Here is a 16,702-nt window from a genome sequence, read left to right on the forward strand (position 1 = left end):
TGCTCTGTCAAGAGCAACAGTGTGGTCCTAGGGAAGTCCCTTTACCTCTCCGGGCTATAGTTAGGTCTTCTTGAGGTCTCTAAGGATGAATAACAGGGTGATGGTGGGGGTTTGATGGGGCAGTGTAGGGGAATCAGAGCTCCGGGTTTGAGTCTCAACTCAAATGAAGCAGCTATGTGATCTTGGGTGAGTCTCTGAGCCTCACTGTCTGCATCTGTGAAATGGGGATAAGAATATTCAGCATAGGTGGGTTGGGGAAGAGTCACTGAGATAACGCACGTGAAAAACACTTTGTAAACTGCCACAGTCTGTACAAATATCAATTATGGTTCTATTGGGCTCTCTTGGGACTTCCCTGGTGGTCCAATGGTTAAGACTCTGCACTCTCCATGCAGGGGTCCTGGGTTCAATCCCTGGTCAGGGAATTTGACCCCACGTGCCGCAACTAAGAGGCCGCATGCCGCAGCTAAGACCTGGCGCAGCCAGATAAATAAATAAATACATATTTTTTAAAAACCTACACTTATTGGGCTCTCTTGCCCACCCCTCGCCAACCCCAATCTCAAATTCCAGTTCAGCAGCATGGTGTCGGGGGTACAGGCAGCTAGAGCAGATTGCCAGGAGCTGCAGCTTGGCCCTTTATCATGGCCGTGGAAATTGCTGCCAGGAGGCTGAGTGGAGCAGAGGGGTGGAGAGAGGGGCACAGGCTCATCTGTGGTTGCTATGGCGTCCCATCCCGGATTTGCCCATCTCTCCTAATGGAGCAAAGGGCAGAGGGAGGGAGGGAGGAAGAGAGAGAACGGCTGGTCCCTTCTATCTCTCCCTGGAGCAGATGTAGGGTGGGGAGTGAGGGGAGGGAGCCTAGATATTGGATAAGAGGGGGAGGGAAGAGTGGTGTGCCAGGATTAAAAGGGTTTGCGATGGGGGGCCACACTGAGAGAGCGGGGAACAGAGCCCTCATGCCTACGTCCAGAAGCCAGCTGATGACGTTAAAGAGAAGAGAAAAACAAGTAAGACAGCCTGAGCATGAGAGAGAGGAAGAGGGGAAGAGAGAAAGCAAGGATCGGAGGCGTGCAAGCAGGCAGCCCCAGACTGCGGCCAGCCTCTGCCTGGGATCTCCCGAACCTCCAATACCCCGGGCAGCCTGGACCCCAGGGTCCCTGAGAGCTGCCCCAAGGATGGGCACCAGGGCAGTGGTCATGCCTCCTCCTGTGTGGGGGCTGCTGAGCTGCTCTTTCCTCTGTGGCTGGGCTCTGGGGGGTCCAAGGCTCCTCCGCTCTCTTCCCGCGCTGTCCTCCCAAGTCAAGCCAGGATCTGTACCCATGTGGGTGCCCCCGGAGGGGGCTGAGGCAGCCCTAGCTTTTCTCTACTCTGGAGATGCCCAACAGCTATCGGGGGCTAATTGCAGTGAGCGCTATGAAGCCCATGGGGCAGGAGCCAGACCAGGGCTCCCCCCAATCCTATGGAGGGCAGCGGGCACCATTACGCAGGCTGCCAATTTCCTCAACATGCTGCTACAAGCCAACGACATCCGGGAGTCCAGCGTGGAGGAGGATGTGGAGTGGTACCAGGCACTGGTCCGCAGTGTGGCCGAGGGGGACCCAAGGGCATACCGGGCTTTGCTGACCTTTAACCCTCCACTGGGGGCCAGCCACCTGCAGCTGGCCCTGCAGGCCACCCGGATGGGGGAGGAGACCATCCTTCAGGACTTGTCCGGGAGCAGGGTGCAGAAGGAGAGCCCAACCGGGGCCCTAGACACCCCTGACCTGCAGAAGCGGGTGCTGACCAACGACCTAGGGAGCCTTGGCAGCCCCAAGTGGCCACAGGGGGATGGATATGTGGGGGACTTGCAGCACGTGAGGCTGTCTCCTCCCTTCCTGGAATGCCAGGAGGGCCGGCTCCGTCCGGGCTGGCTTATCACACTCTCAGCGGCCTTCTATGGACTCAAGCCAGACCTCAGCCCGGAGATCAGGTAAGTGGTTTTTGTGCAGGGTTTGACGCTGTTGTGGATTTGTGGGGTGGGGGGGCCCAAGTCCAGCCAGCTGTGCATAGGCCATTTGGTATGCACATGTGTGGGGGACACAGATGTGTGTACTTGCATTCAGCTGTGTATATCTGCAGTTGACCCTGGGAATCTGTAACTGTGTGTTAACGTATACAGGTGTGCGTATGTACTACATATACATCACTCCATTTACAAGTAGGCATACACGTGTGTGTGTACAGATGTGTGGGCATAGCTGGGCATAGGTCCTGGCCTCCAGGTCTGAGTAGTGGGTACAGGGCAGGAGAGGGCTTGGTGCGGGAGACAGTGGCGATCCATGCGCTGGCTTCTCAGAGGAGTCAGATGGGCGCTTCGGGAATGAAATTCGAGGCTCCCTAGCAATATACGGCTGTAGAAGGCGGCTTCTGCAAAGGAAGGGGAACACTTGCGGGGAGGCTTGGCACCATGGCCTCTTCTGCCCAGGAGCTGGCCAGATCCCCAGGGTCACTCCCAATGGCTGTATTCTTATATCAAGTCCTGACCCCGATAGCCTATGATGCTCCTCAAATAACTGACTGCCTCCCTCAGCTGGAGTAAAGAGGTGATTGGGAGCCATGATGGGAAGGAGGGAGCAGATGGATAGTGTACCGCAAGGCATTCAACAATCAACGTTGTTTTCCCAGCTCTGTGTCCCCATTCATTGTCCCCGGCAGAGTTCCTCTCCTGGCCACAGGCAGCCTGGCTCCTTGCCAGCTCTCTCCCCATTCAGCCCAGAGCAGGGGTTGAGAGCCCTTGGGCCAGGCAGCTCTGACTCTGGGCCCCTCTATTCCATATCTCCTTTGCTGTGATCAGTTCAGACCTGGTTTGGGCAGAGTGAGGGGGTGGTTAATAGCTGCACTTTGCGCGCGCGCACGTGTGTGTGTGTGTGTGTGTGTGTGTGTGTGTGTGTGTGTGTGTGTGTGTGAGTGTGTATATACATGCAGTGGGGAAGTGTGAATATCCCTTTCAGAAAGATCATCAGAGCCGCAGCTCCTGTATGTCTCACCACCTCCCTTTCCCATTGATAGAAATCAAGAAATGCTAGGATGTTGAAAACCTGAGGGATGGGGGGGGTGGGGGCAGGGAAAAACCTAGGGGGAGGAGGATTGTTGCTGCAGAGACAGCGAGGGTTAATATCACTGGAGAAATGGCGTGCGTGTGTGCCCTCTCTCCTGGCACACTGCTAAAGTTTGTAGAGCTTGCATTGCCTCATAGTCTGAGGTCCAAGGACACACGTCCACCTTGGCATCCTTCACTGTACCCCTAACTGCCAATTCACTGCCTTAGGGGGCAGGTGCAGATGGACGTAGATCTTCAGAGTGTGGACATCAATCAGTGTGCCAGCGGCCCAGGCTGGTACTCTAACACACACCTGTGTGATCTCAACAGCACCCAGGTAAGGATACAGAGGGTGGGGGTTCTGGTGTCCTGCCTCCCTCCCCTTTCCCATCACTGCCATCAGGAGCAGCTGACAAAGGCACACCACCCTCTCCGGCTTCAAGGAAGTCCCTACTGATAAGATAGATAGAGATGAGATACCAGGCTTTTTAAGAGTGAGGACACATACAGCCTAGCCCCATCCCCCACCCGAGACAGCCACCTTCATTCCTTTGCATTCTCAGTGTGCTTCCCTGTCTGCTCTCCCTTCTGGTACTAGGTGCTCCAGGATCCCTTCCCAGGACCGCCTCCTGAGCCTCTATTAATTGTCCCCTTTCCTTCTCCTGAATCACATTCTCCATGTCAACAGAGCTCTGGGCTCCTTCTGACCCACAAAGGATGCTCTGTTGGGTGTTTGTTGAAATAAGTAGAATTGCTGGTTGGGGTGTAGGAGGAGACTAACCAGAGAAGGAACTTGAAGAGCTCTGGGACTGGTAAAGGTGATGGAACCCAGGTGAGATGCTGGCAAAATCAAAGCCGTGGATGCAGGAGAATCTGGATAATGGAAAGCAATGGTTGATAACCCTGCAAGCCCAGTACTGGGAAACTGGCAGGTCAGTGAACTAATCCGCTCCACAGTTACACTGACTGCATGCTTGTTCCTGAGCTGAACCAAAGCCAAGGGGAGCCCTGCAGCCTGCTGGGAGGTATGGTGGGTTTGGGCATCTGTTGCTCTTCAGGGCTCATGTGTTTGGAGCTATCAGTCCAGGGATGGATAAGGGCTCCCATTGTCCAGTGCACTTTTCAACACAGCCACATTCGTGTCTCTGGGTATGTATTTGTCTATGGCAGGAACAGAACGTTTTCCAGTGGTCTGAGTAAGAGGGGAAGCTGGGCCACGATTTCAGAAGCACCTTCTAGGGGCTGGATATGTAATCTTCCTTCCTTTGCCCCACTGCGGTCTGTTCCCAGCCACTCCCTACAGTAGGTCTGACCTCATCCAAGGGCTCATCTTCCCTGCCTGGCTCTGAGGTCTGCTCTGTCCCCTGCTGGGCAAACATCAATGGGTGGAGGTGGAATAAAGAGCTGGCCTTGGCATCCCACCAGCCTGGCATTAGCCTGGCATTAGGGCTGGGCAGAGCAGTCCTGCGCCAAAGCCAGATGGCCCTGATGGAGGAAGCTGCTCCTCCATGGGGGCCTTTTCAACCCACCTGTGTGCCAAAGAGGGAGGCTGATGGGGACCCTTGAAGCAGGATGTAGGCACACAGGTGTGGTTGAGCTCAGATGTCTCCCTGCTCCCACCTCCCCAGCACCTTGCTCTAGCATCAGCTGGGCACTGGGAAACGGGACCTGTGAAGCTCCTGTCAGGGCCAGTCTGAATAAAAGGGTGATCCGTCTGCATACTCTTTGCCTGGAGGTCTCTTTGAGAAGAGAGGCAATGGTGGGGGCAGAGTAGGGTTTCCAGGGATGGAAGGCTTCCTAAGGGCTGGGGTGGCTTTCTGGTGGGGCTCCCCGGTGTAGACCCAGGGGCCGTGGATAGGAAGGTAAATGCGCCCTCCTTCTCTTCCCAGGAGGGAAAGCCTCATATAAATACCGAGTGTGTTTGTCATCCCCACAGTGTGTCCCCCTGGAGAGTCAGGGCTTTGTCCTTGGCCACTACCTCTGCCGCTGCCGACCCGGCTTCTATGGGACAAGCAGCTCCGGGGGTATGTAACTATGCGGAATGCCAGGAAGGTGTTTTACAGGCTGGGCTGATTGGAGGGGGGCATCTGGGGAAGAAAGGCAGGTTGGGGTGAGACACTGGGAGAAAACTCATGGAGCAAGGGAAGAACGTCGAGAGAAGCAGGAGAGGCAAGCAGGGTCCAATTTGGGGGTGTCTGTTCCTTCCGAGAATGAGCTTATAACATGGCAGTCCGATGCAAGCTGACCTCGCAGTGAGTCCTAGCCTGGCATCGCCTCTTCCTGTAACCCTGCCTTCCCCTGAAAGTACCCACTTCTTCATTCCTACCCATCCTGACGCTACCCCAAGGGCCACAGACCATAAGAGGGCAGGGAGAGAGCTGTGGGGACCATTGGGAGAGAAGGCTGGGGTCTCAGGTTGTCCCAGCCATGCCCCTCTCCCTGCACACATCCTGTTCTTTATAGGCTCTGAGGAGGGTGCTGCCCAGCCTACCGGGCAATTCGGGTCCCCGCAAGGCAGCTCCGGGAGGCTGCTGCGGTGCCAACCATGTGCTGAGGGCTGCTCCAGCTGCCTGGATGCCACGCCGTGCCTGGTGGAGGAAGCCCCCACGCTGCGGGCAGTGGTGCTGGCCTCTCAGACGTGCTGCATGCTGGCCGTCTTCCTGAGCATGCTGGTCTCCTATCGCTGCCGCCAGACCAAGGCAAGGAAGGCCCCACATCTCTCTTCTACACACGTCCTGAGTCTCTAGCATCAACCGGAGACCACAGACTACCTAAGACCAGAACTTGAGAGAAATGGGTTCTGGCCCTGATTCTTAATGTAACTCACTATGTGACATGAGGCGAGTGACCTCACCATCTTAGACCTGTTTCCTCACCTGCTCAATGAAGGCATTGGGCTCGATCCAAAACACTGTGTAGGCACTAGGGGAAGTGATCTGCCCCCTCAGACATGTAAATAAAATGACAGCACAGCAAAACAGGGGCCAGGATAGAGGTGTCAGTTGCTGTGGCAGCTCAGAGAGGGGACCCAGTCACCCTGCCCGAGATGGCGTGGGAAGACTTTCTGGAGAACATGACATTTGAGCCAAAGTTGACGGTCAATTGACAGAGAAGCGAGTTTCCAGACAAGGAGGCAGTCTGACCCAAAGCTTGGAGGAAAGCCTGAGATCCCTTCTACCTCCAGCAACCTCTGATTCTAGCCCAGGTCTGCAGCAAGGCCCAGGCTGGGACTGGGAGGGGCATGGGCCTGCGGCGGCAGGAGCTATATGAAACCTTTGCCTTAGCCAGGCTTAGTGCCAGTGGAGCTAAGAGCCTGTGGTGAGAGTGGCTGTGGATGGAGAGGGCAGAGCTAATGTTACAGGGTGAAGCTTTAGCTTCAGGGCCATGGGGTGACCCCTCAAACAGGCCTGAGACCCTCCTGTACCATCCTCCAGGCTCTGTCCTCTTGCTGCCCTGCTTACATACCTCTCTCTTTCCTGGGTTCACAGAGGATCCGGGCATCTGGAGTGGTACTGCTGGAAACCATCCTTTTTGGATCCCTGCTGCTCTACTTCCCTGTGAGTCTGTGGCCAGAGGCTGACCGCACCTCCCAGGATCCCCCATAGTCCCAACCTGGTACCCTCCAAGCCCCAGAATCCTTCCTCTCTGCCCTGTTGGGGGGATTCAGAGACCTCAAAATCCTCCAACTCATACCCACAAATGACAGGCTGGTCTAGTGAGCTCTGGAACCAAACAGCCAGGCTTAAAAGGAGCTCTATGACCTGCTGTGTGACTTAGGACAAGTTACCTAACCTCTCTGATAACAAAGCTACTCCTTTGCAGAATGGAGGTGATGATGCCTCTAGGAAAAGGCGGTTAGGAGGATCAGCAATGTGTTTAGCATAGGCCTGGCACCCAGTGGAAGTGCAGTGGAGAGCAACTGTTTTTGCCCCTTCCCCACCAGGTCTTCATCCTGTACTTCAAGCCCAGTGTATTCCGCTGCATCGCCCTCCGCTGGGTCCGGCTGCTGGGTTTTGCCAGTGTCTACGGCACTATTATACTCAAGCTTTATAGGTAGGGTCTGGGGCAGAGCTTGCTCTCACGCTGCTCACTCCAGGCTACCCCAGCTCATTTATGGAATGAAGTTCTTCACAGCCAGACCCCTACCAGCTCTACTCCTCTGTGCCCCCAAGGCCTGCTCCCATCACTATGGCCCTCCCCTCCATGTAACTTTTTGGGGGGTAAGAGGAGGCGGTGAACCATGGAAGGGATGGGAGGACAGGGATGTGCGGCGGGGAGGGAAGCAATGGCCAGGGGCATCTCCCCTCCCTGCATCCACCAGCCACACTCTGACCCTTGTAGAGTGCTCCAGCTGTTTCTGTCTCGAACGGCCCAGCGGGGCCCCCACCTGAGCAGTGGGCGGCTGCTGCAGCGTCTCGGGCTGCTGCTGCTGCTGGTGCTGGGCTTCCTGGCTGTATGGACAGCGGGGATCCTGGAGCAAGGCAGTCAGCACGCGTCCCTGGTGGCGCGAGGCCACACCCACACAGGCCGCCACTTCTACCTCTGCCACCACGACCGCTGGGACTACATCATGGTTGTGGGTGAGCTGCTTCCACTGAGCCCAGCCTCACTCTGGTCCCCCTCCCTGTACCTCCAGGGGTCCTCCTGCCTTGTACCTGGACCCCTGGACCAGGGTCCCCCCAGCACGGCCTACAGAGAAAGGGGTGCATGGCTGCTGAGGTGGTACCCGGCTCTCCTTATTTCCCCGCAGCTGAGATGCTGCTCCTGTGCTGGGGCAGCTTCCTCTGCTACGCCACCCGGGCTGTTCCCTCAGCCTTGCATGAGCCGCGGTACATGGGCATCGCACTGCACAACGAGCTGCTGCTTTCTGCTGCCTTCCACGCAGCCAGGTGAGGGCGGGCCCTCCTACCCACCACGGCTCCCACCCTAAGAACACTCCTCACCTCTTCCAGGGGAGGGTACCCCCGTCCCACAGCCCTCCTTGCAACACCTACGACGCCTCAGCAAGGAGGAGGAGGGCCCCCACCTGTAGCTCTCTCCCTACCCCACAGATACCCTTCCTGTAACCCATGTCTCACCCAACACCCGAGAAGAGGAAGCGTGCTCCACTCCTAACTCCTCTCCCATTCCACACGCCTCCCCCCCCGACTCTCCTCCACATACAGGCTCCATTCTCACTGCCTTCTTCCCCCTCACACCCCAACCGTCCTTGCAGCGGGCCTGCTATGAGTGTCCACAAGGATCTGGCCCTGTGGTGAAGGTAGAATCAACCCACAGGGTGGTCCATAACAGAGTTAAGTGCTATAAGCAGCCGGAGAAGGCAAGCTGGAGTAGTCTGGGAGGGCGTCTCAGAGGTGGAGATTAACGTGAGCCCTGAGGTGGGAGGGCAGGAAGAAGGAAGAGTGCCCTCCTCACTGCACGGAGCACCTCCAGGAGATCAGGGTGGGGGCTGGGGAGGACAGCCACTGAAACAGGTGAGAGGAAAGAGGCCACTCCCACCTGTAGCTAACCATCTCCTTCCCACCTCACCCTCAGGTTTGTACTGGTTCCCTCCCTGCACCCAGACTGGACGCTCCTCCTCTTCTTCTTTCACACCCACAGCACAGTCACCGCCACACTGGCTCTGATCTTCATCCCTAAGGTGAGGTCTTCCCCTGGTCTCAATGTGAGGGAGACGCAGCCCCTTTGCCAGGGGCACTGTGGAGCTGCTATGCCCATAGCACCCTCTCCAGGCCAGGGTGAGAATGACACCCTGGGCCCTGAGGGATGTGGGCCCTAAGCAAGGAGCCCACTTAGGAGTCACAGAAGGAATCTCCGTCTCCAATCTCTGGGCAAGGGAAATAACAGCTAGAGCTGGGACTTCCCTGGTGGCACAGTGGTTAAGAACCCGCCTGCCAATGCAGGGGACACGGGTTTGAGCCCTGGTCCCGGAGGATCCCACATGCCGCGGAGCAACTAAGCCCGTGTGCCACAACTACTGAGACTGCGCTCTGAGAAACCCATGCACCGCAACGGAGAGTAGCACCCGCTCTCCGCAACTAGAGAAAGCCCACACGCAGCAATGAAGACCCAACACAGCCAATAAATAAATCAATAATTAAAAAATAATAATAAAAAACACTTGGAGTTTAAAAAAAAAGAGCTAGAGCTGAAGGGAGTCCTTGTAATACAACTGGAAGGTTGGGAGACTCTGAAAATCAACTCAGAAGCAGTTACAGAAAGATAGGTGGGGGGGGGGGGGGTAGCCGAAGGACATGGCTAGGAATTGTGGGGGCAGGGCATTGAGACCCCTGGTCTCTGAGCTAGAGAAAATCAGGAAGGAGAGGGAACAATACTCCTTGGACCCCCAGAATCAGAGAGGGGGTGAAGATTTATGGAGTAAATACATATGCCACGCGGCAGGGAGCCAAGGTGAGTCTTTTTCCTGATCATGCCCACCACCATGGCCAGTTCCGGAAGCCAGGGGCTCCTCCCCGAGAGGAGATCTTGGATGAGGTGTACGAGGACGAGCTGGACCTGCAGCGCTCAGGCTCCTACCTGAACAGCAGCATCGCCTCAGCCTGGAGCGAGCACAGCCTGGACCCTGGAGACATTCGGGTAGGTGCTGCCCTCCCCACCTCCTCTTGATGCTACTTTGGGACTGGGCAGGGGGCACAGCTGCCCTGCCACCCGGGCTGTGTGCCACTGCAGGTCCCCTCTCCTCCCCATAGCTTTTCCTCTAAGACCCGGCTCCCTCTCTTCTCCACCACTGCCCTAAGCTGCTTCCCCTGACTCTACTCAAAGGAGGCCACACAGTGGATAGACCGCCCCCACCCTGCAAAACCCCAGAACCCAGATTCCTGAGGCCCACTTGGCATGGTAGAGGCAGGACCATGAGTGGAGCTCAAATTCCCTGTGTCCTCCACTCCCACTCAGCAGGGCCACCATGAGGGGCAGCCTAAGAAGCCCCTCAGTCCCCAACATACCAGGTAGTTAGTGACCCTAGGGCCATTGGGGCTGGGTAATTCAGGCAGTGAGTGGCTACCAGGCATTTCCACACCAGGATCCCCTTTCCCTGGCCCCAGCAGTGTTAGAGAAAGGAAGTTCTTCCTGAGTCTTACATCAGGAGAGCATCCTTACCTTATTTTTCTGCTTAAGAATATCATTATAGTCACAGAAACCCTAATGAGAGGCTCAGAGAGTAGGAAATAAAGAGACCTGGCAGTAAAGCCCTTTGTCTTATAGAACCTGCATGTGGGAACAGTCCCAGGAAGCCATTGTGTCCATCCCTCCACCTCCCCTGGGGCCCCCTCCACACCTTACTTGTTTACATCCCCCAATTCCTTCCTTGCCTCAACTGCCTTTGCCTCTCTTTCCCCCGTATCCTCCTCATCCTCTGAGCTCTGCCTGCCCTGCCGCCTGCCCCCTGGGGATAGGCTGAACTGAGACCCCAATCCAGCAGGCAGGCCAAAGAGTGGAGGCACACTGCCACAGAGACACCATCCTTGACCCTCCAGTATGGGGCGCAGCAGCCCATGTACCTCCCCTACGCTGGCTGCGGGGAGAGATCCGAAGTACAAAAGACTTTCAAAGCCCCATCCCGTCACTTACACCTGAATATGGCAGTTTTCACGCCCACTGGTCCCACCACCAATCTCATATAATCCTCTTAAGGAAGTGAACACTAGGCAGCCAGTCTTCCTTACTTTATTGAAGCAGAGGCTCAGAGAGGGCAAGAAAATAGCCTGAAGGCACATGATGGGTCAGCAGCCTCAAACCCAGGTTTCCCGTCTCCCAAGCTGGAGACTTCCCACCAGACCACAGTGCCCAGAGAAGTCAGTGGTGCGCTGAGGCCTCGGAGCTAAGCGGGTCGGGCTCGGGAACTAGGTTGTTGGCCCTGCAGGACGGAGAGGTGAATCCTGAGTTTTAAAAGCTGGGAAGAGACACAGCTTGGTGGGAGAGAGATCCCCCAGAGAAAATGGTCTGAGCAAGGGCTGAGGGGCAGAGCAGCGCCGCCAGGGGATGGAGAGCTTGGCCCTCACCGCCAGCTCTGCACCCCCGCCCCCAGGACGAGCTGAAGAAGCTCTACGCCCAGCTCGAGGTCCACAAGACCAAGGAAATGGCCGCTAACAACCCGCACCTGCGCAAAAAGCAAGGCAGCTGGCGCCAGGCCCTGGGCCGCTCCTTCATGAAGTACCTGGCCGAGTTCCCCGAGGCCCTGACCCGCCAGCACTCCCGGGACTCGGGCTCCCCGGCCCGCGGCAGCCTGTCCGGGGGCTCCTCCCGCCGCCGGCTGCTCAGCGCCAGGCTGCCGAGCGCCAGCCTCCGGGAGCCCGCCGCGCCGCCGGGTCTGCGCAAGTCCAGTAGCACCTGCGAGCAGGACCGCGCTCCCCGCGGGGAGCAGTACCCGCCTCTGCTCGACTCGCTGCTGAGGAGGAAGCTGGCCAGGAAAGGCCCGCAATCCGAGAGCCGCGAGTCGACGGCAGGGCCGCCCGCGCTGAGCTTCAGGTCGGCCAGCGCCCACAATCTGACGGTGGGAGAGCGGCTGCCCTGTGCCCGGCCCGCCTCGCTGCACAAGTCGCTGAGCGTCGTGGCTGACTCCAGGGAAAAGGCCCTGCTCGAGGCCAGCCAGGCCTACCTGGAGGAGACCTACCAGCGGGCGAGGGAGCGCGAGGAGAGAAGGAAGGCAGAGGCCGCCCTGGCCAGCCCGGCGCGGAGGCCCTCGGCCTGGAGGCTGGAGCGAGCCCGAGCGACTACCCTGTCGGCCCCACCTTCCCCGGCCAAGAGGAGCAGCGTGGACAGCTCCCACGCCTCCAGAAAGCTGCGCGAGGAGGCCGCGAGAAGGCTGCCCCACCCGCCCGTCCAGCACCAGATCTCCACACCCATCATGGCCGCGTCCGGGGTGGGCCTGGGGGAGCCAGGGATGCTGTCTCCCATCTCCACCTTATCTCTGGCTCTGCTGCCAGCTCCCGTCCCTGCCCTGGCACCCATCCCAGTACCCCCACAAAGCCCCAGCCTGCTCACCTACATCTGCCCCTGGGAGAATGCAGAACTGCCATCAAAGAAAGAAAATGTGGCTCAGGAAGGCCCCCCGGGGCCAGAGCGAGGCCACCACTCTCCCGCCCCAGGTCGGGCCAGGCTCTGGAGGGCCCTCTCTATAGCAGTAGACAAGAGGGGGGCTGGGGAGAATGGGATGGACACGGAGGACAGGTGTCTCCAGGGGGAAGCTGATGAGGATGAGGACAGGCCCAAGGTCTTCTCTAAATCTAAATCCCACAGCCTCAAGACCCCTGTTCAGCAGGGTTCCACGCGCAGCCTGCGACTGGCTATCAAAGCTCTGACCCGTTCTCGGAGCACATGCAGAGAGAGGGAGAGCGGGGAAGGATGTCCTGAGAAGGAAGAGAAGGGCCGAGCTTTGGGAGAGGGTGTGGGGGCATGTCCCAGATCTCCCAGGTCAGGCCGCCCCAAGGCGGTGAGTAAGCAGGCCGCGCTTGCCCCCTGTGATGACGAGGAGTCCCTCCAGAACCAACAGAACGCTCACAAAAGCAGGATGCTCCAAGTCTGTCACCAGGAGGGCAGCAGGGAACAAGCAGACAGAGGCAGGAGGCCATCCCAGGGTCTAGGGGAGGGGAAGGTTGCAAAAGCAGGTAAAACAGGGCCTGCCACACTGAGGCAAGTCAGGCAGGGCACCGTTAGGGACAAAAATGTTAAGCAAGCAAAAGAAGCCCCTGGGGGGTGGCGGGAACTGCCCAAAGCTGGCCTCCAGCCCCTGGGCAGTGCTGACCAGAGGGTGATAGATGTATGCCCCTGGGAAGTCACCGAGTCAGAAACGTGTCAGCCTGACAGTAGCAACAAGGCCGAAATCTGCCCCTGGGAGGTGAGTGGAGTCCCTGAGGAGGTGGCACTGAGGCAAGATCTAGATGCTTCCCAAGATGAGAGGGGGAAAGCCTCAGAAAAATCAAAACCCAAAGATGTGGTTGCCATTGCTCAGAAAAAGCCAGAGAGACTGGTCAGGGGACAGGAGGCAGTGTGTCCCTGGGAGAGTGCCGATCCTGGGGGTCTGTCCCCTCGGTCAGCACCTCAGGACTCTGACAGAACCAAGGGCAGGTCTGACACAGTGGGCAGTGTGGAGCCTAGACAGGTAGAGACACGACCGTGGGAAGCCGCTGGCCCAGGAGCTTGTACATCTGACATCACCAAGGCAGGGCTCTGTCCCTGGGAGGCAAGTGAAGGAGGAGAGAATGAGAAACCGTCCCAGGAGGGAGTAAAGAAGCTCCCCCAGGCAAAGCAGAAAACTCCCAAGAAAGCAGTCTTCTTGGAAGAACAGAAACTGGGTGAAGGGTTGGAATCTCTTTGTCAGTGGGAAAGGACAGATTTCCGGGGCCCCTCAGCAGTCTCTACTCAGGCCCCGGGAACCTCCGGGTGCTCGGGGAGTCTGGGCAGTAGCGTCACTGAGGCGTGTCCATGGGAGGCAGGAGATGCTCCTGCTATCGGGAAAGCAGAGATTTGTCCCTGGGAGCTGGGTGATGAGGTAGTAGGGAAGGAAATGATGAGTCAGAGGACAGGTGGAGAACCTCTCCAGGAAAAGGGAAAAACTTCCAGAAAAGGGAGCTTTGGAGAGACGTGGGAACAAACTGGGAAAGCAGTGCAGAAATGCAGTCAACAGCAGGAGTCCGTGTGTCCCTGGGAGAGCACAACCCCTGGGCACTCCAGCCCACATCTAGAAAACTCCTCATCCAAAGCTGGTGGCCAACTCCTCAGCAAGGGAGGAAGCAGAGCAGCGCAGGTATGTCCACGGGAAGATCTCAGGTCAGAGGCAAAGGAAGCAACACCTGCCAAGGCAGAAATCTGTCCCTGGGAGGTGAATGAAAGAACGACAGAGGACTGGATGTCGGGACAGGCACCAAAAGGAGAATCTCAAAAGGACAAGGAGAAGATGCCTGGAACATCAGGAATCAAAGATAGCACAACTTGGGAAAAGCCTGAGGGACAGATGCAAAAGCCGGAAGCAGTCTGTCCCTGGGAGAGGGTGGACCCTGGAAGCTTCTCCCCGCAACCTGGTCCTCGAGACACAGATAGACCCAAAGCCACTTTCCAGATGTCAGGCAGTACGGGAAGCAAAACTGCTGAGATCTGTCCCTGGGACGCGGAGGAAATCCTGCCTGCTGAGAAGGCAGAGATCTGTCCCTGGGAGGTGAGTGCTGGAGCAGGGGAGAAAAGGGCTTTGGGAACTGAGGCCATTAGGCAATTTCCAAATGATACAGGAAGGGCTTCTGCAGATTCTGGACCTGAAGAGATAGCTGTTACTGCTCCAAAGAAGCCAGAGAGGCAGGCCTGGGAGCGGGAGGTGGCCTGCCCCTGGGAGAGCTTGGATCCGGGGGGATCCTCTCGGCATTCAGACACTCTGGGCACCGACAGACCAAAAGCTGGGCTCCAGGTATTGGACCGTGTGGGGTGCAGGCCAGCTGAGGTGTGTCCCTGGGAAGCAGAGGGAGCGCCTACCAGTGAAAAAGCCAAGATCTGTCCCTGGGAGGTGGATGAAGGAGCCCCCGGGAAGGAATCGGAACAAGAGATGGGGACTGATTCCATGGGGCAGAGGGAGAAAACTCTAGAAGAGGGGAGACTCACCTCCCTGGGAGAAGACATATCAAAATGGGAGACAAAACTGAGTCAAGAACAGGAAGCTATGTGTCCTTGGGAGAAGGACTTGAGGACACCCTCTGCTCAGGCCGAGGTCTCAGACTCGTCCAGCAGCGGGAGTAGCAGAGTGGCAGAGGGGCACTCCTTGGAAGTGAGTGATGAAGCAGCACAGAAAGGGGACCTGACACAAGACCCAAAGATGGGCTCCTTCCCAGAACAAGCAGAAGTCACTGCTGAACACGGGGAGAAAGCAAGCAATGAGCTACGACCTATCTGTCTACAGGAGAGTGTGGCCCCGGTGGGCTCTTTCTCCCACCCAGACAGTCACGGCCCTGACCAACCGAAAGCCGGTGCTCAGACACTGCTCGGCGTTGGGGGCAGGCTTGCTGAGCTCTGCCCGTGGGATGCTCCTGCCATGGATGCTCCCAAACCTGACAGCGGCGCCAAAGCTGAGACCTGTCCCTGTGAGGTGACTGAAAGAATCCCTGAGGAAGGGGTGTCAAGACAGGATGGAGAAGGGGAGCCTCAAGAGGAGGAGAAAGCCCCAGAAAAACCAGAGCACAAAGTTGTGGCCGTTCAGGCAAACTCAGAGAGTGCAGATGGGAAACAGGAGGCTGTGTGTCCCCAGGAGAGTCAAGATTGTGGGGGTCTGTCTCCACAACCAGCCCCACAAGCTTCTGACAGAAGCAAAGAAAGTTCCGAGGCAGCAGGCAGCATGGGGGCCAGAGTAGCAGAAGTGTGTCCATGGGAAGCAGAAGAGTCTCCCTCTGAAAAGAAAACAGAAATCTGCCCTTGGGAGGTGAGTCAAGGAGCAGCAGAGAAAGGGGGACTGGAACAAGAGTTGGACAGAGAATCTCAAGGGCAAGGAGAGATGTTCCTGCAAAAGGCAGGATCTGGAGGGACTGAAGAACACTTTTCAGAAGAAGTAAAAGTCAACAGAGAGCGAGAGACGGTCTGTCCTTGGGAAGGCACAAGGTCAGAAGGGCTCTCCCCCGAGCCAGATGCTCCAGACACGGACGAACCCAAAGTCGGTCCCCACAGAGCAAGCAGTATGGGGAGCAGGATGGCAGAGCTGTGTCAATGGGAAGTCACAGATCCAGAAGGAAATAAAATAAAGGGGACCATGGCAGGCATCGATATATGTCTTTGGGAGGTAACTGGAGCCCCATCTGACGAATCTGGCCTCCTGGCTTTAACAGAAACTCAGACAGAAAAACTCTGCCCCACAGCCCCTGAGAACCCACCATGCCTTTTAGTCCACAGACCTCTGGGTGGCTTCCTTCCAGAAGGCAAAAGCCCCTGCCCCAAAGTGAGCAAGCCAGCCAGTACTTTTACTCCGGAAGGTGTCAGAGAACTCCAAGTACCTTCAGAACGTGGGCCGAGGACCAGCTCAGTCCCAGAGCCAACTCTCCAGGAAGCTAAGGCTCAGGAGTCTTCCTCCTTAACCGAAGACCAAGGAGAAGTAGCTTCTGAAGCTCAACACGAAGAACTCACCCCTCCAGCTGTCTATCCTTGGGACTAGGAGTAACAACTCCATCAGGTGAGGTGAAACATTGGGTGGCTATCTTTTCGAAGCCAAAGTCCTTTCCAAGTCCTAGGTGTTTCCAAAAAATGGAATCAAACACACTTGGCCACTTTCTCTCTCCAAGGTGGACAGAAGTCAACTCATTCCAAGACAAATTGTACAAAAAGGGTTTTGCTCGGACCGCAAAAGTTAATCCCATCCCCTCTTTACTTCCAACTCTTCTTCCTGCTCCAGAGAACAAGGGCCGGACCTTCCACTTCTAATGAATCCTCCCATCCAGCTAGAATACTCAACACAAGCTGTCTGTGACAGGACACTCACTTGTAAAGCCAATGTTAGCAATAAAGGCAAGTCAGCTGTGCCCAGCCCACATTTTCTCAAAAGGAGACCCATTCTTCTGTGAAGTCTACAAAGGACATTTTTTGGGAAGAAACTAAACCACGCAAGGCATTGGCAACATAGGGGCTGAGGAAGGT

At 56.9% G+C, this 16,702-nt stretch overlaps 1 protein-coding gene across 1 annotated transcript; it reads left to right on the forward strand.

Moving 5' to 3' along the window:
• The first annotated feature begins 1,178 nt into the window (after positions 1–1,178).
• On the forward strand, positions 1,179–16,223 carry GPR179 (G protein-coupled receptor 179). The gene is made up of 11 exons (XM_059997404.1): positions 1,179–1,972; positions 3,311–3,419; positions 5,019–5,106; positions 5,546–5,781; positions 6,571–6,639; positions 7,026–7,135; positions 7,424–7,662; positions 7,833–7,971; positions 8,618–8,723; positions 9,533–9,679; positions 11,130–16,223. Exons 1-11 carry the CDS (start codon positions 1,179–1,181, stop codon positions 16,221–16,223), a joined length of 7,131 nt encoding a protein of 2,376 aa, XP_059853387.1.
• The last annotated feature ends 479 nt before the right edge of the window (positions 16,224–16,702 follow it).

The sequence above is a fragment of the Delphinus delphis genome, chromosome 19, assembly GCF_949987515.2.
Source record: "Delphinus delphis chromosome 19, mDelDel1.2, whole genome shotgun sequence".
NCBI lineage: Eukaryota > Metazoa > Chordata > Mammalia > Artiodactyla > Delphinidae > Delphinus > Delphinus delphis.

Excerpts from the sequence above, each read along its gene's own strand:
- GPR179 (XM_059997404.1), top strand. The coding sequence starts at position 1,179 with ATGGGCACCAGGGCAGTGGTCATGCCTCCTCCTGTGTGGGGGCTGCTG. Across the intron at positions 1,973-3,310 it reads GACCTCAGCCCGGAGATCAG|GGGGCAGGTGCAGATGGACG; the intron begins GTAAGTGGTTTT and ends TCACTGCCTTAG. Across the intron at positions 3,420-5,018 it reads GTGATCTCAACAGCACCCAG|TGTGTCCCCCTGGAGAGTCA; the intron begins GTAAGGATACAG and ends TCATCCCCACAG.